At 55.4% G+C, this 20,965-nt stretch overlaps 2 protein-coding genes across 2 annotated transcripts; both read left to right on the top strand.

Annotated features, from left to right (window-relative positions):
* The first annotated feature begins 555 nt into the window (after positions 1 to 555).
* Positions 556 to 6,019, top strand: CCN5 (cellular communication network factor 5). Its single transcript, XM_051633080.1, has 5 exons — positions 556 to 673; positions 2,973 to 3,189; positions 3,780 to 4,031; positions 4,222 to 4,415; positions 4,928 to 6,019. The coding sequence occupies exons 1-5, from the start codon at positions 614 to 616 to the stop codon at positions 4,949 to 4,951; spliced, it is 747 nt and encodes a 248-aa protein (XP_051489040.1). The 5' UTR covers positions 556 to 613; the 3' UTR covers positions 4,952 to 6,019.
* Positions 6,020 to 10,095: 4,076 nt separating this feature from the next.
* LOC127391043 (P2Y purinoceptor 1-like) lies at positions 10,096 to 11,151 on the top strand. The gene has a single exon (XM_051633304.1). The coding sequence runs from the start codon at positions 10,096 to 10,098 to the stop codon at positions 11,149 to 11,151; it is 1,056 nt and encodes a 351-aa protein (XP_051489264.1).
* Positions 11,152 to 20,965: the final 9,814 nt, after the last annotated feature.

The following is a 20,965-nucleotide window of genomic DNA, read 5'->3' as shown; positions in this document are numbered from 1 at the left end:
TCCCCCACTGTCCCAGGGATGGAGGGACAGGATTCTGCCCTGACTTCTGTGCTCTGTACAGCATGAGCAACTCGCCCTTCTGCCACGGCCTGCTGTGTGCTGGGCTCAGCATAGAGTGCCCTGTTCCTGCTTGGTCATGGCAATGTCCCAGGGTGGCAGCAGGGATAGTCTTGCCAAACCTTTCACGAGCCAGGGGGAAGACACTAGCTCTGTCTGGGAAGATCTTGATTAGTAGGAAGAGGCATGGACCTTCCCTCCCAGTCATGGCTAGCCCCAAGGAGCCTGTTCACCCCACCAGCCTGGCTCCCCAGCCCCTCTCCTGTGCTCCCCAGGGACAGCATCCCTTCCCTTCTTAGAGGACAGCAGTTCTCACCTTGAGGGAAGTGGAAATGGCAGCTGGAATGTGGGCTGGGAAAAAAAAAAAAAAAAAAAGAAGAAAATCTTGAGGCTTGTCCAAACCTACTCATGTTTATATTGGAGCCTGTGAGTGACATCAGAGCAGAGAGAGTATAAACACCAGCAGGACCTACTCGGGGCTTTAAAACCTGCAAACACGCTGCTGCCTCCAAACTGCCTGGGGGGTGATGTGCTGAAGCACTGAGGGGAGAGCAGCATGAGGCTCCAGCTGGAGAAGCAGCTCCTCTTCCTCTCCCTCCTCTGCATCCTCTCCAAGGTAAGGAAAACGGGCCCTGGAGCAGCATTAGCTTTACTTGGGGAGGCACCCGGTTCTTGCAAAGTGAGCTGCAGGGAGGAGGGGGGTGTTACAAGGGGCCTGGTGGCTAAGGCTGGCAGGCTGTGTTTCTGCAGTGCCACGGGGGCAGAGCAATGCTTGGGAGACACATTTGCAGTGAAGCAGCAAGGTCTTAACATCCATGGGCCAGAGGCGCTGGCTGTGCAAGTCCGTGGAGCAGGCAGGAATGACAGCAATGTGCTCTGTTTGCTTGCCCCATCCCTGCAGCTCTCCCGGGGCTGTGGTATGTGTCCCTGCAAGGGGAGCAGCAGGGGAGCAGCAGGGGAGCAGCAACAGCTCCTGCAGACTCCTTGGTCCCTGCCCAGGCTCCAAGGCAAGGGGCCAGGCAGTGAGCACCAGCCTCAGTGTTACTCAGCTCTCCCTCCTCCCCGGGATGCTCATGCAAAGCCAATGCCTCCAACAGAGCTTGGGTTGTAGGGATTTTTAGTTCTTTTTTTTTTTTCTCTTGGACTCCATGTGAAAATAGTTGTCTGTGCAGAGAACAGGAAAGCTGGCAAGTCTGGGGCTGTCACAGCTCCAACTTCTAATTGTTGCTGGAATCCCAAAGCAGACTTCCATGAGCAGGATCATCACGGCAGTGTTGTGCCTATTTGACTCCTTCCCAGACAGTTAAGATCTCTGATAGGAGCCACGTTGTCATCCACAGACAATCAGGGGGAAATTAATTCAGGGAGTTGGCTTGGCTAATCTTGATCTGTAATAGCAACCTCCTGAAAGATGAAAAATGCCCTTGGCTGCCTGGTGAGCAGTGATGAAGAAATTACTCCTGCCCCAAGCATGCTTGTGAGTGTCTGGAGCATCAGCAAGGGCCTTTGTGCCAAATCTGGCCACCACAGCCAGTCCTTTGGTCCCTGCTGTGAGCCTCTCTCTGGTTCCTGCCACACTAGCAATGCTGCTCATTGATAAAACTAGAACAAGACTCAAATTGCCCAGTCCATTTCAGATATATTTTATCTCCAGTTGCTGGCACTGACATTGCTACAGGCCCATAAAAAGCATCTGAACTCCTGCATACCAGGAACAGACAGCACACCAGCACCCACCTTCTGTGCCCAGCTGGTAATCCCAGACCTGATGCTACTGGGAGAAACTAAAAGAAAAATGGTATCTAACATCCATGCTGAACTCACTGATCTCTTGGCAGTCTCAGCAGAGACACCAGTGTCTGGAGCAGCACAGGGCTGAATTTTTTGGCTGCATGTGTGCTGACCTGCTGCCTGCATGGTGTGTGCTGGTCGTGCAGCAGGCAGAGCAGCAGGGCTGCCCGGGCAGCTCAGAGAGGGGCTCACACAGGTTGCCAGGCAAAGACTTCACATCCAAACTGCAGAGCCAGCTCACTTGGCTTCAGGCCCAATATGCAACAGCCCTGTCAGATGTGGCACAAAGGGAGCACGAGCCTTGCCTGCAAAAGCTGTTCGTGCCAAGGTAATTGTGCAGGCAGAACGAGCCCTGGCTGTAAACACTGACCTGCTCTGGTGAACTCCAGGGCAGAGCCCTGGCCAACAGCCGCTGAGCAGGCAAACAGCTGCACAGCACTGCCCTGCAGAAGAGACTGCCCAGGCCAGCTAGAGCTCCCAGCCCTTGAAAACACACCTGTCCTAGGGCTCCTCACCCAGTGGGCCAGGCAGAAGGTGCTGCAGGCAGGGACAGGCAGAGGAGGCGCTGGAGCAGGAAGAAAAGCAGTGTGGTTCGTTTGGCTTCAACTCCCCCACTGCTGATGCGATGCCTTGTTTCTTGGCATGACAGAGCTGTTAGGACTGTGCAGGTGCTGTGCCCTCACCACGTGCATTCAGCCCCACTAAAGCCACACCTCCAGCTGGGCACAACCCCCTGCCTTGGTGGCAGGCATGGGGGCCGGCTGCTTCCCCCCATCCCACCACTGGGATGCTTAGGGCAGCGTGTGGCTGCCTCTGGGGCTGCCAACCCCGTTCTAAGCAGGATATTCACTTTGCAGCTCCACCCTCTTCCTGTGCCTTCAGACCAGTGATACGTTTAAATCCCCATCCTGCAAAGTGCTGAGCATCCCTGATTCTCCCCAGCTTTCCCCAGGTGCCCAGCACACTCTGTCCTAACAGGACTATTCCCATAGATTTGCAGAGCTTCTCTCCAATGAGAATCTGCCCCCGTGATGAAGAAAGGATTACCTTGTTGTCCCGGGGAAAGAGCAGCCGTGGGCCAAAACCCAAGCTGTATTGACTCAGGGCTGGCTTTGCCTCTGCAGGTGTGTGCCCAGCTGTGCCGCCGACCGTGCTACTGCCCCTGGGTGCCACCCCGCTGCCCCCGCGGGTCCCCCCTGGTCCTGGATGGCTGTGGCTGCTGTAAGATCTGTGCCCGGCGCCTGGGAGAGCCCTGTGACTTCCTCCATGTCTGCGACCAGAGCCAGGGCCTCGTCTGTGACTACAGCACAGCATCCATGGGGACCCGAGCCACCTGCAACTGTGAGCACCGGGGTGGCAGCTCCACACGGGGATGTCCCTGTGTCCCCAGTCCAGCACCCAACCCCTGGCCAGGGCCCCAGCCAGCTCCAGGCAGCCCTCACCACTTCCAGGGAGGCTGTTGAAGCTCTGAAAGCAGCTTAAGTGAGGCTGATGCTGGTGGGTTGGCTGCAGGGCTGTGCTGCATCTCCAGCCAGCTCTGCTGTTTGCCAGCTGGGGGCTTGGGCAGGGATGGACACAGGGGTCCCAAGGAGGCTGCAGGCACCCTGCCAGGGCTGGAGCCTGGGGATCCTGCAGAGAAATTTCAGATAAACTTTTTCTAGCCTGAAAACCCTGAAAGGCAGGATGGCCAGCTGGTGAGCTGCTGCTTGGAAAATACAGAGGGATAAGGAGCGGAGGTAGGGAAGGGGAGGAGGTTGGGCAATGCACATGCTGCTGCAAACCCACAGCTGCCCCACACACTTCCCAGTCACTTCTGTGCCTCCTTGGTTCAGTCCCTTTGAGCCAGCCCCACAGTTTCCCCCAGCAGTCCCCTCTGCCATCCACATCTCTGTCACTTTGTCCCTAACGGGCTCCCTGGCTGTGACTTGCAGTTGAAGATGTTGAGGAGGGCTGCGAGGTGAACGGCCGAGTCTATCGAGATGGGGAGGTTTTCCAGCCCAGCTGCAAGCTCCAGTGCCGCTGCCTGGACGGGGGCTTCACCTGCATCCCACTCTGCCAGGAGGACATCCGGCTGCCCACCCCGGACTGCCCCTACCCACGGCGCGTGGAGATGCCTGGGAAGTGCTGCCCAGAGTGGGTCTGCGAGACCCGGGACCAGCGCCTCCTCCAGGATGCCAGGGCAGGTAAGATGCAGGACACACTGGTGAGGAGATGCCCATGAAGGTCTCTGGCGATGGTCCAATCAGCCCAGACCACCACCATCAGCAGGAGACACCTCACTGCACGTTCCCCGCCGTGCAGAGCTACGCCTGCAGCACAGCACTAGGCTCCAACCACCCTTTTCCCTTCATCTTTTTTTCTTTTTTCATCCAGCCCCTGGGGTAGGGTCTCCACCGATGCCGTACCCCTGCCAGGAGTGGGGCACGGAGTGGAGTGCCTGCTCGGCCACCTGCGGCCTGGGCTTTTCTACCCGTGTCTCCAACCAGAACCGCTCCTGCCGGCTGGAGACCCAGCGGCGGCTCTGCCTGGCCCGGCCCTGCCCGCCTCTGCCCCCAGCACCCCCGGCGGTAAGTGAAGGCACCTCCCTGGGCAAAAGGTCTGGTTGACAAAGGGAAATGCCAACCATCATAAGCCACGGGACGCCCCTCGATTTTACCCCCGTTGCCCCACCCCAGCCACGACCCGCCTGTGTCTCAGGCACAGACAAACTGTCTCCTGAAACCGCGCTCGGAAAACCGCTGGTGGCAGGGGTAGACCTGAACTTGAGGGTCTCTGGATTGCCTGAATCCAGGAGCACTGTGGAACTCTGAGCCCTGACGGTGGGCTTGACCTGCTCCTGTGGCTGGAGGTGCATGTGCAGCTCGTGCCTGGCTCCCAGGGGACACCCAAGAGACAGGGTCTGCCACCCCTTTCATTAGCCCAGTGCAGCCCCGGTGTGGACAGCACTGCCTTGCCCCCACACTGCCAATGCTTCCCAGGGACAGCACCCACACTGCCAAGTGCCTCTGCTCCCTAGACATGGGGGGACACACCACCACCCTCCTCCATCTTCCTGTCACTCTCTGCTCTGCCTTTCCAGCAGGGAAGAGGAGGTCGTTTGTAGTTGTGCCCACCCTGATCACGTCCCAAAGCCAACGCTTCATCCCAGCACTGTGGTTTCAGTGGAGATGAAAGACAAATCCCTTGGGAAACTGAGGAAGACCTGATGGACTTTGGCTGCAAAAGAGGGTGGAAATAGAGAACAAGATCCCCACATCACAGCAGCACCTGCCCCTTCTGTGCACCCTGCTGCCCCGGGCAGGGTTACTGGGCAGAATCCCCGAGTTTCTTAGGCTGAATGAAATGGGAAATGGGGAAACCCTGCCATGAGCATAAAGCCCTCCAAGACACCAGGAACTGCTGCTTGCCTGGATTGATGGGGCTTTTGGAAAGGTGATGCTGCTCCTCCACGTCGCACACGCAGCTCTGCCCTGCGGGGGCCGCAAGAGAGAGACCACCCCCAGCACCGGGACACCCACATCCGCGGGGGGACCCCTCCCACCCAGCCTGCTGGGGTAGGGACATCGGGGCCCGCATCACGGGTCAGCACCGCAGCGGGCTGCGGGGCTGAACCCCGCAGGAGCTCAGCCATCCCACCATGCCCACCCCACCGTGCAGCAGCCGCCCAACTGGGCACGGGCGAGAAACATCCTCCAGATGGCAGCTCTCGTTCACCTTCCCCGCGTCTCCCCAGAACAAACACGACCCTGGCGGCCCCGCCTGGTCTGCTCCTCTCGCAAGCAGCGGCGGTTTGGCCGCGCTTCGGCGAGCCGGGAGCTCAGACGCAGCGGGCAGGAGCAGCAGACATACCGCCTGCCAGCCAAGCGCATACCCCGCCAGCCACGGCCGAAGGAAAAAGCAGGAAAAAGGGGAAAACACATCCCAAAGATGAGTCGGGGCCGTCTCGCGATGGGCTGGAGCTGCTCCAGCTACTCAAGAGCCGGCGCAGGACGGGCTGCTGGGCAGCTCTGCCTTCCCTTTCCCACAGCAATAATCCTGCTGGGTGATGGGGAAATGAAACCCAAAATCCCTCCAAGGGCTTCTCACCGGGAGGGCACGTCCCACGGCGGGGCCAGGAGGGCAGCTGGAAAGGAGCAGCAGCTTAGGTGAGATCCGGGCGAGCTGTGGACACTTCAGCTGTGTGTTGGTGGAGCTGAAAATAAAGAACGTGCTCATCCAGGTCCGGGGCTTGCCTGGGCCCGTCTGTGCGGGGTCAGCCCTGCTGCTCACAGCCAGCTGGGCTGCTGCGGGAAAGGGCTGGCCCAGGAGGGGACAGCCTGGAGGGACTTCGGTCCAGGCTGCTTAGGATAAGAAAACATAATAGGGAAAGAAAAAAAAAAAAAGTTAATCAAAGCACTGAAAACATTCTTACAGTGTATTATATCCTGGGTTAAATTCTGCCCCTTTGCTTTTTTACCCAGCCTTGAGCTCCATCCGCTCTGCCGGCAGGATTGACCCCGGGCACAGCAGGGCCAGGGTCTCCACTCACTGCTGGGATGGGCAGGAGAGCACAGCTTGTTACTGCTGGGTCTGCAGCCCCTACACAGACCAGGCTGTGCCTCTTCTCAGCCTCCCAAAAAACAAAGCCCAAGTTCCCCTCCTGCAACTCTTCCCTCCTCCTTCCAGCCCCTCTCCTCCTCTGCTCACCCCAGGCCATTCCCCGGGATCATGTCACCATTGTCACCAGCTGACTGCCTTTCAAATCCAAGCCAATGCCATCCCAGGGCAGATTTGGGGGTGCAGGGGCAAAAGGCTACAGGGCAAAGGGAGCTCCCCTCTCCTGCCCAGGGAAAGACCCCCTGCAAGCCACAGGAAAGGCAGCAGGGCCAAGGGGGGAGCTCCCCTGCTCCCCCAGTCCCTGCAAGGGCTGAAAAGAAAATTAAAGTCAAGGATGCTTTTCAGTCACCTCTTGGGGGCAGAAAGGAAATAAAAAGTAATAATTAAATCTCACTGCTCATATAGTAAAACACTGCTAACAAAGAGAATTATTTACACTCATCATCTGGTGCCCAAGTACAAACCATTAATTCAGTTTGATATGGGGGACACGGTGAACCCCTGGCAGGAAGCAAACTGCAGAATATGGCCCAGTCTGCAGGTTTTGGTGGCTTTTTTACCTCTGTGGTGGCTGTGCCAAAAAAGCAGCGACATGAGGCTCACATAGACTTTAAAACCACAACGTTCCTCGATTGACACGGCTAAGATGTGTTCTGTGTACTGAAAACCCTGGTTTTGAAGCCAGATCTTGTTTCAGCGTGTTGGGTCACAGCAGCCAAGGCAGAGGGAGCTGCCAGCAGGGAGAGCTGCCAGGGCTCTCACCCCCACCCCCGAACCCTGCCCAGCCACCTCTGGGTGACAGTAAAAACCAAAAGGTCACTTTTTAAGCAGCAACCTGCAATTCTTATCTCAAACAGAAATGACTCAAAGCACCTCTGCTATAATTTTCCCTTTTTTATTTTTCTCAAAATGTCATTTCTCCCTGACTCACTAAGCAGAAAACAGCTAAATAATGAATTAATGACTCCAAATAAATCAGAGCTATTTTCCTCCAAGAATACAGGGAAATCAACTCTTGCAGTTTGGTTGCCAGCCTCACAATATTTGCTGTTCCACCTAAAGCCCTGCTACCCTGGAAACACGAGGATCACATTTATTGCAGCCTCTGACGCAGCAGGTCCCAGGCTTTGCCTGCACTTGTGGGGCAGTAGGTAAATACTCTGCTGTCCCCAGAAGATTATGATTACCTGTAAAGGTAGAGAAACCCCCAAACCAGAAGGCAACTCACCCCTGCCCTCAAGGCATCCTGCCACATCTGCACACACAAATGGCACACGATTTGACAACCATATTCCTGAACCAACAGTGAGCAACTGATCACAGCTCATTTCAGCACAAGCACACGCAGCAGCTGAAGGGGAAACTGCCTTAATGCATGAGTAAACAACCTGCATCAGAATTTTTTTTTCCAAGCTATTCCCATGACTGATGATTCTTAAGTGGAGCAGGCTGAGAAGGGCCTGAACGAGCTCCTCATGTTCAGATACCTCCCTGAGCACACATGTGCAGGGCTTAATGAAAAAATAGTTGATCAAGGTGCTTTTTTTTCTTTTTTTTTTTGCTGCTGGTGAAGAGCCTTGAGTTGGCTGCCCCTAAAGCCCATCACTCAGGTTACATGTTTGATTCCCACCAGAGCTATCCCAGCCCTGTGCCCTGGATTCACTGCCCTGGATGTGCTGGCAGCAGCGTTGCTGCCACGTGCCAGGAGAGCATCCCAATATAGGATGCTGGGGCAGAGCTGGATAGTAGCACCTCTGTGGTGAGTGAAATCATGGGTCAAGTGAACACCTTAAACACACCCAAGGCAGGCACAAGAGAGAAGCCTCCAGCAGGTCTGGGGAGCAGGAGGTGCGGAGGACACGGGGCTGCAGTGGAGCACGGGCAGTGTTCCTCAAGCCCTGCTCCCCCCTCCCCATGGCAGGAGACACCCAGCCCCAAGCCTACATTTAGGGGACAGAAAAAGTTTTGCCTACAGTGCTGAGAGCAGCTCATGACTCTTCCCATGATTACAGTAGTCCTCCCAGACAGCTGCTTTCTCTCAGTTTCCCCAGTGACCTGTGCTCTGGGCCAAAGGGGATTGCTCCCACTTTGTTCTTCTTATCTCACTGCCCTTCCACGAAGTTGCTCTGCAAGTGCCACCCCAACCACGGGCTGCAAGAGCAGCTGAAATGTCTGGAGGTGAAGAGGCAGGAGCAGGGCAGAGCACAGGACTGCTCTCCTGAGGGGTGAACCCCCATGCACTCCCTCCTCTGCTGCTCTAGAAGCACAGTCCCTGTGCCTCTGCAAACCTCAGAAAAGCCACATCCGCCCACACCCCATGGAAACAGATTTAAACTTCACCTCTCAGGGTATGCCTGCAGTGGCTAGATTTTATCATGTAGACAGGAAATAATACACAGCCTTTCCCCTCATTTGTTGACTCCAGAAAGCACTTTTTTGAGTCAACAATACACTGATACTCACAATAAGCAGTTACCACCAACCCATGTCTTGGGCTTCCCTCTGCTGGCCCTGACCCACCATTCCCAAGGACAGTCCAGCAGAGATGTTCAGCTGCTCCCAAGGAGGGAAGGGCAGCCAGGGTGGCTTGGCAGGACCCTTCCTCCTTGCTGGCAGATGAGGTATCAGCCTCTTCCTACCTCCTGCTCTAGCTAAAGTTCCAGGAAAGCAGGTGACCCTGGCCCTTCCCGGGCCCAGCCCTTTACCTGTTTTGCCAAGGTCCTTTCCATACGGGTTGCCAGGGTAAACCTTCTCCCTTCTAATTGCCTGTTTGCTCCTGCACATGGAGGTAAAGTTATTTCTGCCCTCATTTATGCAGCAGCAGCTGCTCTGCAATGCAAACGGGGGGGGGGGGGGGGGGGGGGGGGGGGGGGCAGGGGAGGGGAGAGAGGTGGCTTTCCTTGGGTGCCCTCTCTGGGGTCACTGGTGTTAGGTCTTACCCCAGCCTCCCAGTACCTGGGTGTCTTCTGCATGACAGGGAAGGTGGGAGAGGAAGGTCACAGCCCTCCCCACATGGGTCAAAACCGCTGAGAGGATGGGAGGGGAAGAGGAATTTTGTCTCTGGGGAAGGATGCAGAAGGTGCAGGCAGGGGAGTGGGGCTTACTGCTGCCTGCTGGAGCCAGGCTGGAAGCATCAACCCCACGGAAAACTCAGCAGTGGGGCCAAGAGAAAGACCCTCAGGGATGGGAGCGAGGGGGCTCCCAGGGTGCAGGCTCCCAGCCCCTGGTCTGGCGGGATGGTGGGATTCTCCTCACACCGAGTGGAGCAGAACAGCAGCAGGGCTTGACAGCTGTAGTCCCCACCACCCTCGGACGTCGCCCACCCACTCTGGGGCAGAGCCACCCTCCCACCTCCCTGCCCCCTTCTTCCAGGCGTGACCAAAATAGCCGGGACCCGCGAGTCCCTGGCGCCTGCCTTAAAAATATCTCAAGTGGGTTGGCGGACGGCGCCGGGGGAGCGGCGGAGCCTGCCGGACACCGAGGCTCTCTGCCGGGGCGGCCCTCGCCACATCCTGCTGCACGCCCGGGCCCCAGAAATCCCCGGGCCCAGCTCTGGGGAGGAGGGCACAGCTCCCGGTGCCACCCCGCCCCTGCCGCCCGGCTCCAGCCCTCCGAGCGCTGCCGCCGCGGGAGCCGCCGCCCCGGGACCCGATGGCCACCGAGCCTCCCACCCCGTGGCCCGGCAACGGCAGCAGAGCCTTCTGCCCGGTGGATGCCGGCTTTGCCCAGCGCTTCTTGCCCGCTGTTTACCTGGCAGTGATCCCCCTGGGGCTGGCGGGGAACGGGCTGGGGCTGTGGCACCTCTGCAGCGGGCACCGACGGGGCGCCCACCATCCCCTCGGGCGGCTGGTGGGGAACCTGAGCCTGGCCGACCTGCTGTACGTCAGCACCCTGCCCTTCCTGGTCAGCTACTACCTGCGGGGCAGAGCGTGGCTCTTCGGGCACGGCTGGTGCCGGATCACCCGCGGCCTCTTCCACCTCAACCTCTACGCCAGCATCGGCTTCCTCACCTGCATCAGCGTCCACCGCTACCTGGGCATCGTGCACCCGCTGAAGGCCCGGGGCAGGTGCCAAGGGGCAGCCTCTTCCCCGTGGCTCAGCGTGATGGTCTGGGTGTGGGTCCTGGCCCAGGTGGCTCCAGATCTCGCCTTCAGCAAGATGGACGGGACGGGGATGCGGTGCCACGACACGACGGGGCACGAGCAGCTGGGCACTTACCTGCCCTACACGGCAGCCGTCACCGTGACGGGGTTTGTCATCCCCTTCCTCATCATCATCGGGTGCTACTGCCACGTGGTGGTGGTGCTCTGCAGGAATGACACCGTGGACCTCACCCTGAGGAGAAGAAGCATCAGACTGGTGATTCTCGTGATGGTCCTCTTCTCCATCTGCTTCCTCCCCTACCACATCTTCAGAAACCTCAACTTGTTGTCTCGAGTCTGGCAGCTGCAAGGGTCCTGCACACAGGCTTTAAAGAACATCTACATTTCCTACCAGGTGACCCGAGGCCTGGCCAGCTTCAACAGTGCCCTCAACCCCCTGCTGTACGTGATGACCAGTGAAGACTGCATGTCACGCATGAGGACCATCCACCAAAATGTCAGCCAGTCCCTGGGGTCCATCTTTAGGAAGAAAACCTCTTGCCAGGTAGATGAGAAGAAGATGAACATCTTTCTTTGTGAGGAGGAGGCTTCTGATGAGCTCTGAGGTACCAGACACCCTTTCCCAAGGGTGCACCACTTCACTTTGTGCTTGGTCTCTTCCCAGGAGCTGCCCCACACCTTGATGCCCGTTTTGCAGAGAGATGGTGACTGCAGCACCACTGGCTCCAATCTCACACAAGGGATAAACAGGACTGCCAGCATCTGAACAAACTGGGACCAGGTTTTAGAGCAAAGCTCCTCAACCCAACCGTTTTGCCTACAGTACACCTGGAGATGGAAAGGGAGAAACGTGGTGTTTACTCCAGTCCTGACCTATTTCTCAGTTCAGCCTCCAGTGCAGCAGTCCAAGCTGGTTAGTGTCCCCTGGCTCCCCTACTACCCATAAAATAATGGATGGATGCTCCCCCACTGCATCCCCTTTCTCCCACCAAATGCATTTGAGACAAGATTCCCTCCTTCACCTAAGGAGAGGGCACTGCTAATTAACTACCTGCATCACAAGACAGCTGAGAGGGTGAATTTTTGCAGGGAGGAGGTGCTTTGGAGATGGAAATATTCATAATACCAGGTTTGGAATATATGGCTAAGCTGTGCCAGTTCCTGGCTTAGTTGTTCCTGGATGACCGAGCTGCTTCAGGATCACTGTTACCCTCTCCTGCCCACCTCCTTCAGAAAAGGAAAAAAGAATCTTGGCATTACTCACTCTCATTTGGAAGAGCACATAGCAAACAGCACCAAACTGGCATTTTAAAGATTCTGGAGGCTGTTGGTTGGGGTTTTTTTGCAAGGCAAATGACTACAGCAGCAGCCAGAACCGCTGCTTTCAACAGGCAGGTCCCAGGAGAATTGGAGTCTTCAGGTGGGTGGCTGCACCTTAACTCTTGCCCCCAGCCTTGTGAGGGGATTGGATGCATCTATTAAAAATCAGACAGGCAAAAAAAGGACAGACAATGCTGGTTTAAAGGCTTGTGGAGGCAAGATTCGATGGCAAGGTCAGTCCATGTGTCATTGGGGATCTCTGCTTCGGGGGGAGCTGAGGCTCCCAAGCTGCATTTTGGTTTATGCTCTCGTTGTGCCCCCTCCACAAACACCTTGAGCATTTCAGTCCTTGTGAAAGGAGAGATACAATTTGCAACGGCAGGTCTTGCAGCTCAGCAGGAGGAAGGGGATTGCGAGTGAAAAATGAATCCATGCTGGGAAAGTGCCAGCCCGTGGACCCTGTGCTCTTTGGACCAGAGCCTGGTATTTATCACACTGCTCCTCACAGGACCCACTTTTGCTGCTGTGCAAAGAGAGACACAGCTGGGTTTCAGACAGAGATAATATGTCTAAAGTGCAAATAAACACCTCATGCTTTCAGTCCTGAGTGGCCTGGCTTCTTTCACAGCCTTGCAGGAGCACAGGAGCCAGCTGAGCTGGGGGCTGGAGCACGGGGCCCCCTGCTGTAGGGACTGGTGACAAGTGTCCCAGGGCTCTGCCAACAGGAGCTGCCAGCGCGGTGAGCCTCAGGCAGCTGCTGGAGAGCAATGCTGGACCAGGCACGCACAAAGGTAGGTCCCCAGAGTCTGTTCAGTCTCTGGCAGGGGTCCAACAAAGCGCTGAAACTGTTGGCTCCCACCTCCTCCAGAGGAAACCCGAAGACAAAGCTTGTATTCCCAAAGGAGATGTTACCCTGTTGCTGCAGTAGGGAACATCTTTGGGACATGAGAACCAAGTCTGGCCTCTGCTGCTTGCACCAAGTCCCCAGATCTGGGCTTCTCCAAAGCTCTGAACTCTTCTCCTTTCCTGAAAAACACCCACACCTCTGAAAGATGTCCAGCTCTTCCATCTTCACACATGGATCCCATCCGAGCTGCTACAGCTCCATACAGAACCAGCTGCAGCTCCCCACAGCCCATAGGAGCTGCAGCACCCTGTCACTGCACCCTTTTGAGCATGACTGATTGAAATACAATCATCACTGCATCCATGGGGAGGGAGCTGGAGGAAGTGCCAGCAAACTCTGCGCTCACCTTCTGCATCGCTGTGCCCAACTCTGTCCTCTCTGGTGCCCCCTCATGTCAGTCTTGATGGTGATTTAAAGATCCTAAGAAGCGTCTCTGAGCCCCAAGGACAGCTACAACCGCATCTCTGCTCATTTTTCTGTGTCCTGCACCGGTCAAATCAGCAAAAGCCATTAAGAATTTGAGTGTTGAGCTGATATCCCTGAGATACCGGGGGGGGGGGGTGGGGGGGAATTATTTGTACCTCTTGCTTTGCAGTCCTCTTGATTCTCAGACACTGCTGCTTCTCCCTATGAACGCAGAAGGTGAGGTCCTTCCCTTTATTAGCTGCATGTGTAATTAAGGGCTAACTGCTGGCACATGAGCCTGCATGACCACCTGCTGCAGCTGGGGACGGGGCAGCCCCCCTCCCTCCAGCCCTTGCTGCCGGGAGAGGCTCCTTCCCTTGCAAAGAGCAGCCACTGCGGGTGCATGGTCACCACTGAGGACCTGCCCGAAATGTGTGGGCACCACTGACACCTCAAAACCTCTCCAGTGTTTTTTATCCCCCGGGGTTGTCCCTGGGACTCTGCACCATGGGGTCCCTGCCATGCAGACAGGGCAGCTCCATAATGCAGGAGCCCCCAAGCAGAGGTGTGAAGACTACAGGCAAAGCTGGAGGAGAAGGTCCTGCATGAGCAGGAAGGTCCCACAGGTCTCAGCTCCAGGCACCAGAAAGCAGGACTTTGTGGAGCATCTTTTAAGGAGTGGGGGGAGGCTGCATTTAGCACAGAAGGGATGAGTCACTCTGGTCACTAATGAAAGGTCACAGCATCCTTGGATTCAGCAAGAGGCATCTATATTTCTTCAGCAAAACAATTTCATTGCTCAGGTACCTTTGGCTACAGGAACAACAGACTTGACAAGTTATCTTATTTACCAAGGATATTGATCAGGCTGGGGAAGGAATAGGGGATGCAATTACTCCAGGTGAGCTAGAAAAAAAAATGGAAAATGTGCCTGGGACTGGGTGCTGTAAAGAGGACAATCTGAGTCTTCTTCTGTGCTAAGGCTCTAGAGTGTTTTAGCATCTGAAAGACCAACAGCTTGTGAAGACGAGCAAATCACATAAATAGCATAACATTTAGCATGCCTATGTGAGGCCATCAGTCTAATATTATTCCTGCACTGCATGCAGTTATAAATAGGTGATGCCATGTAGCGTGGGACCTGGGCAGGGCCAGAGCTGAGGAATGCACTGGCAGCTGGGCAGCAGCAGCACTGCACAGCTTGCAGCTCCAACACCCATTTGTATGTGCCTGACAGAGTGACTGCAGCTACACCCTCTGGGCAGGGGTTTGTCCTGGAGGACTTGGTGAGCCCAGGCTTAACAGAGAGGAGCCAATTTTCAGCCCATCCCTCTAAATGTCCCCCATGGCAAGCCCTCCACACCCCTTGCCACGGGTGCTGCTCATTGCTCAAGGCAGGGTCAGCACGGAGAGCAGGGCAGCACAAAACCCCCAGAGCTGCTCTGTGCACCACGACCTGCACTGCCCTCTCAGCAACCTGGCAGGAGACTATAGTCTGGATTTCCCTCAACAACTCCACTCTGCCCTGACCAGGAGCTGCTCAGGTTGGATCCAGCTCCCTGAAGAGCCTTTCAAGCCAGGGTGCAGCCCAGCCAGTGTGAAATTCTTCTGCTTGTTTGGGTCCACGGGCAAAAGCGTGACCCGAAGAAGTGTCAGAAAGCTCCCAGGCTTCTCAGTAGCACTGCAGCTCCTCCTTGGCTGCTTCCATGCTGTGCAGAGGACATACAAGGACAGGAGGCAGATTAACCCTGTCCTGGCTGCCTTGGCTTTGATGCAGAGGTGCTGCTCAGCAGAGGTGGGGAGCACCTCACCCCACAGTCAGCCCACTTCCCAGCCCAGCAGCCCTGCTGTGCCCCTAGTCCAGGCTGTTCAGGGTGAGAAGGTCCCGTGGCAATGGGAAGCTGCTAGCACAGAGCAGAGCTCAGGTATAGCTTTGGTGGTGGTGATGCCAAGAGCCAGGAGATGTCATTGAATTAATTGTTACTTGGTTGTGGAGGCAAAAATCCCCCTATAAAAGAGAGTGCAATGCTGGGATGGCAAACACGTTGCCACGCTGAGAGCCCAGAGGAGCAGGGGAGGCAGAGAGCCCTTGGGCTGCAGATCTCCATCCTCCTACAGAAAGGGGACCATTCAAATGCAGTTCCCAGGCAGAAACCCAAAAATAGCCATGCTCTGAGTCTGTCACCTGGCCCTGTGTGGGGGTGCCCTGAGGGGATACCAAGATGAGCATCATCTCCTGTCACTGCTCAGCACCTCAACTTCTACCCCAAGAGACACTCAAACAAGGGACCTAAAAGTTAACAGAATATTTCTGAACCCAGAGAAGCCTCTGTTGTTGTTGTTGTTGTTGTTGTTGTTGTTGTTTGGTTTTTTGTTTTCCTATTTAGCTCAGGTGGTTTGCCTGGCTCCAGAAAAGCCTAGTGTTAATTTGATTCCCTGTAAGTGAATCATGGCAGATCTGGCATCCTGATGCCCAGAGCAGCTGTGGTTTCTGTGCTACCATTTGCTCTGCCCCAGGGACACCACACAGCCCATGAGCATGGCTGAGAAGAAAGGAGCAGGGCTGGACCAGGACACAAACAGCTAAGCCAGGCACACAGGAACATCTTTGCTTTTGCAGTTCAGACAGGATGTATCTCATCTCCCCAGTCAACCCTTCCAGAGCAAAGCCTGGAAAGAAGCAGCTGGAAAATCTCTGAATACAAACAAGACTTAGTAAAATCTGTAATTTTGAGGTAGAGGAAGAAATGGGGCTCCAACAGGGTGCTTTTGCCACAAGAGAAAACAAACATTGTCATTTAGTTGTATTCATTCCCCTCTGGGAACCTGCTGTGCTCTCAGGGGTGGCACAGCTGGGAGTGTTTCCACAGGGAAATTCACTACTGGGAAATCTCTTGTGCCCCCAAAATCAGAGCTGCTCCTGGCCAGGGCAGGTAGGTGGCTGGGACCAGCCTGTGGAGCATCACTAGCAGGAGGGGAAAAAACTTCCTGGGGGAATCAAACACTCCATGGAACTCAGCTGGAGCCTGGGCTGGAAGAGCAGCCAGCAGCATCTCGGCACCAGCTCCCTGAGCTGCAGGGGCAGAACAGGAAAGGACAACTTGAGTTTTACTAATAAATGCACTTTTCCTCAGTTGAAGTGCTTTGTTATTACCGGGTTATTTTTAGTCATTTGCTGTAAACTGTCTGCCTGGGAAGCAAAGCCCTGGGGCAGCAGACAGGGCTGCTCCTGCACCAAGAGGTCAGCAGCCTGGCTGCTCACACAGCCCAGCCTCACCTGGGGGACAGCTCAGCTCATGGGTGGGCTGGGAGTTGTCACCATTCCCCCCTCCAGCCCTGCACATGGCCCCCCCAAGGACAGGGGTGAAGCTGTCACCGGGGAGCCCTTCAAAAGAGCCTCACATATTTGCAAATCATTCCCAGATCCTTTGGTCCCCCACCCTTGACCTTCCTGGCCAACCCACGGGCTGTGATGCAGAAAAGTCATTTACAGCACCTCACAGCACCACGGTGGGGGCAGAGGTGCTCAGGATCAGGCCCTGCTCTGCTCGGGGCCATAGGTGAGTCTGTGGTCATGGCCATGGTAGCTCATCTCTAGATGAACCTTTCCAGGGAGTTGGGACCCTTCTCCAGATGCATTCCCAAAGCCTCTTTGATGGAAGAGACTTCATCACTGAGGTCTGGTGGCTCCTCACAGGGACTAGCCCACCCCAGCACCTGCAGCAGCACCACAGATTCTCCCACCCCCAAGCCCCAGCCCAAATTGGTTGCCAGCTCTGGTTGAACAGCCTCTCGGCAAATCTTTCCACAAATTATTAAGCAGGAGCATTATTATTTTGTCATACTCTATCATTAAAGCAAAGATCCTCAAACCAAATAAATGAACCAACTAAAGCAGCTGAGATCAAGAACTTGCTAAAGCAGAGCAGCACCTTTCCCATTTGGTTGCAGTCCAGGCTGTTTATGGCAGGTACTTTGTGCCTGGCTGATGTTCAACTGACAGCTTTCCAAGCGTATAAAAAAACTTATTAAGCTGAAAATAGAGTTTGTGACCATAAATTGTCAAGAGCAGTGTCAGCATTTCCAGCCCAGGTCTGTTTCGTGTTCCACCACTGGCAGACCAGGCTGCAAGGGGAGCAGCTGTGGGAAGGATGGGGCTGGGAGGCTCATTGTAGGACCTGTTTTGGGTAGGAGGGGTAATTGGGGAAGGCTCACAAACGGGCTGGGGGTGCCAGGGCATCAGGAGGAGGTATGGCCAAAGCTCAGCATGGCTGGTACCAGGCAAGGCCATTGAAGAGAGTCCCATGTGGAGCTGTGTCCACCTGTCCTAGGTTTTGAAACCTACAAACCACATCCATGGTGATCACGTGGAGGCATCTGCATTGCAATTCCCTGATTCTGTGTCATTCTGTGCAACAGTTTATAGCCCACACTTTGTTAATTCTCTTACTGAGCTTCTAGATCACAGCACAGAGCAAAGAGCCTGCAGCTGGCCAAGCTGCAGAGTCAGGGAGGTCCCAAAGCCAAGAGAAAGCCATGAGGTTCCCCAGCCTCCAATAAACCAGAGCATGGCCTGGACGAATTAGCTCTGTCCAGCAGGAGGATATTTTACAGCAAGATTTATGGAGTCATGGGGCAGAAGGAAACTTTGCTTCTGTCCACCTGGGATCTGGTCAGGGACTCTGCAGAAGAGGAGGGATTGCTCCCTGTGCCCACCCAGCCTGGGACAGCCAGGCAGTGCTTGGAGTCCCACTCCTGCCTGGGCAGCTGCCCCTGGTTGTTATTCATATCTCAGTATCTAATCCCTTTTAGAAATGAACTAATCCATTGGTTTAAAAATATCCTGTGGCATTGCGAGGCTGTAATCTCTGTATTAAATGGCATTAAAGCCAGAATTGCTGATGCTTTTACTAAGGCAAAAGAAAACATCTCTTAGTTCTCTAAAAATAACCAAATGAGGCAGAGCACACAAAGAGGGTCTCTGAGCCCCCAGAGGGCTGGAGCGTGTTGTGGCTGAAACCTGGGGAGGGGGCTGACTCCTGCCAGACCCCATCCTCAGCCCAAAGCAGCTTGAGCAGAGCTGGTGGGATGCTCCCACTTCTGCCCACGCACGTTGGGCTGTAGGATGGACTCAAACAGACCCACACTGCTGGTCCCTTGTTTAGCACCTTTCATCTGAGACATCCCAGTTAAGCAGCTTTGCTCATTTCAATCCATTAAAACTGGCAAAGCTTTTTAATAAATTCCCCACCAGCCTGGAATTAGTAGATGCGGACCAATTAGACACATTAATTAGGCACCAGTTTAAACACAGATGAGGTCTGACTTTGTTTACAAACCTGAGAAGGAAGCAGCTTCTCAAAGTTCAGCTCCAAAGGACTGAACAAACAAACAAGGTACGTTCATTCCTGGTCACAAGCACCTCACAACAGAAACACATCACTTTGACTTCTATCTATTTTCTATTTCATTTCCAGAGCTCTTGCTTTCTCTATGCCTCCCCATGCTATAAAAATGAGACATTTAATCTCATAATGCAACTTCTCACAGGAAATCAATGATGAAGTACCATTATCTTGCCTGGCCTGATCCTGCGGCTCCTGCCTGACCCTTCACAAGCAAAGTCAGGGGAAAGACAAAGGTTGAACTGAAGGAACTTCCCAGTGGGAAAGCATGAAACTTTCCTCCTCGGGAGGGACTGTCTTACACAACAGTGATCTGACACAGTTTGGTCTTGCTTGTGCCTCGCTGCTCACTGCATGCAGGAAAAGGAAAGCAGGAGCAGCAGAAGGGCAGAGCAGGCTGACTTCAGCACCATCTGAATGACCAAGCCTTGTTAAGAACCCGGGGCTGGGTGTTACTGCCTCCTGGTCCTGGCTTCCTCGGAGCTGGATTTGTTACTGGGGCCTTTTTTATTAGGATCCTGCTACTCTTGTTCCTTCAGGGATGCTGCTGCTAAAGGAAACTGTGCACGTAGCTTCTGCCTACCCTCTCCCAGGGCTGGATGGCATCTCCCAGGGTTTTGCATGCTTAAATTTGCTCTGCTGCCTTGGCCCAACATCTGCACGGTGCAGCAGAAAACACTCTAGAGCACCAGCTTAATGCTCCAAATATTACCTGGGGACTCCAGAACTTGTCCTGCAAGGGCACTTGAGGCCCCAAGTGTGTGACAGGTACACAGTGATGTGGTCATTGTGAGATCTGCTTTCTCTGTAAGGGAACTAATTAGAGCTCAATTAGCAGCTTGTGTCCTGTCTTCAAGCTGGGATGTCATTGCCGACCAGTGGAAAGCTGGAAGGCAGCAGGTGAAGGGTATCTTCACACACACACACACAGCTCAGGGTCTGGAGGTTTGGCAGCATCTCTGGCCCCACTAGCAGGGCTGCAAACAACACCAGGGTGAACATAAACCAGACACATTCCTCCAGCAGAGGCTTTGCCTCGTGATTCAGGAGGCTGCAAGGACTGCCATGCCAAGCAGCAATCCACTGGCAGCTTGTGCTGCGGGTGATGGATGCTGGAGCCTGTGTTTTTTCTTCAGTAACAACTTTCACTAATGGTCCTGGCAAGGAGGAGGGAAGTGGCAAGTGTCCAGGGTGAAAAAGAGTTCAGGATTACAGTGAGAAAGGGCATTCTGTCCCTCACACTGGCCACTGAAATGCAGGGGACAGGGCTGGAAGGGGTTTCAGGAAGGCATCGAGTCTTCCCCTGCTCCAGGGGAGCATCAGCTGCACCCGGAGCACTTTCAGCAGACATCTGCTTATCTTATTTTTAAACTCCTCCACTGACAGGGCTGCCACACTCTCCCCAGGCAATCTGTTCTGCTGTTTCAGTCTCCACGGTGAAAAAGTTTTTCTTATGCCCAACTTGAACCTCCTTCGCTGCAACTAAAGCCCTGAGCATCTTGTTCTTCCCGGAGAGAGGTGGGACAGATGAAGAGGGATGTAACCTTGCTTGTTGGTTTGTTTTTCCTTGTTTGTCTTCTTCCCAGTCAGAGATGGTGGGTTTATTTCTTGAAGGAGGAATCTCCTACCATCTCCTGCAACACACAACCTAGAGAAGCATCTGTTTTTACAAGTGAAACATAAGGTTTACAGAAAAGCTCAGGAAACCAGTAATGAGGAAGAGGCTCCTGGCTTTGTGGGCTCTGCCTCCTAACGACCCCAGCTCATTTCCCTGCACCTCGGAGCCCCCCCGGCTCACCCGCGGTCCCAGCACCAGGAGGCTCCGCTCGCTGCCCGCAGGGCTGGTGAGCCCCATGTCCCGTGTGTCACCCCCCCCCCTTCACCCGCAGCGTCTGATGAACAGGCCGGAGAAATCAGCAGAAACGCCGAACCTGGTTAATTTGTTCCTTTCTGCTCCCTTAAACCAGGGCTAAACCAGGGCACGCCAGGCAGAGGGGCTGCCCGCGCGGGGCCCCCACGGCAGGGCTGCGGGAGCTGGGGGGTCCGCGCGGCCCCCCGGAGCTCCCTGCCCCGGGGGACAGGGCAGGAGGCGAGGGCACAGGCGGCCGGCAGCGCAGCCCGGTGCCGCTGCGGGGAGAGGGACCCTCGCTCATGGCACCGGCGGGGGAGGAAGCGCGGCCTCACCGCGGCTCACCCGCAACCTGGGGCTGCGGGGCGGGGTGGGCTTGGGGGGAACGGGAACCGGCAGCGGTGCTCTCAGGAGACGGTACCCGGGGGGGCGGTGCGGGGTGCGGGCGGTGCCGGTGCGGGCGGTACCCGGGGAGCCGGTGCGGGGTGCGGGCGGTGCGGGCGGTGCCGGTAAGCGGGGGGCGGTGCGGGCG

Source organism: Apus apus, chromosome 15 (genome assembly GCF_020740795.1).
Source record: "Apus apus isolate bApuApu2 chromosome 15, bApuApu2.pri.cur, whole genome shotgun sequence".
NCBI lineage: Eukaryota > Metazoa > Chordata > Aves > Apodiformes > Apodidae > Apus > Apus apus.
Note: the sequence above shows the minus strand (reverse complement) of the source record. Positions and strands in the feature narration are given on the sequence as shown.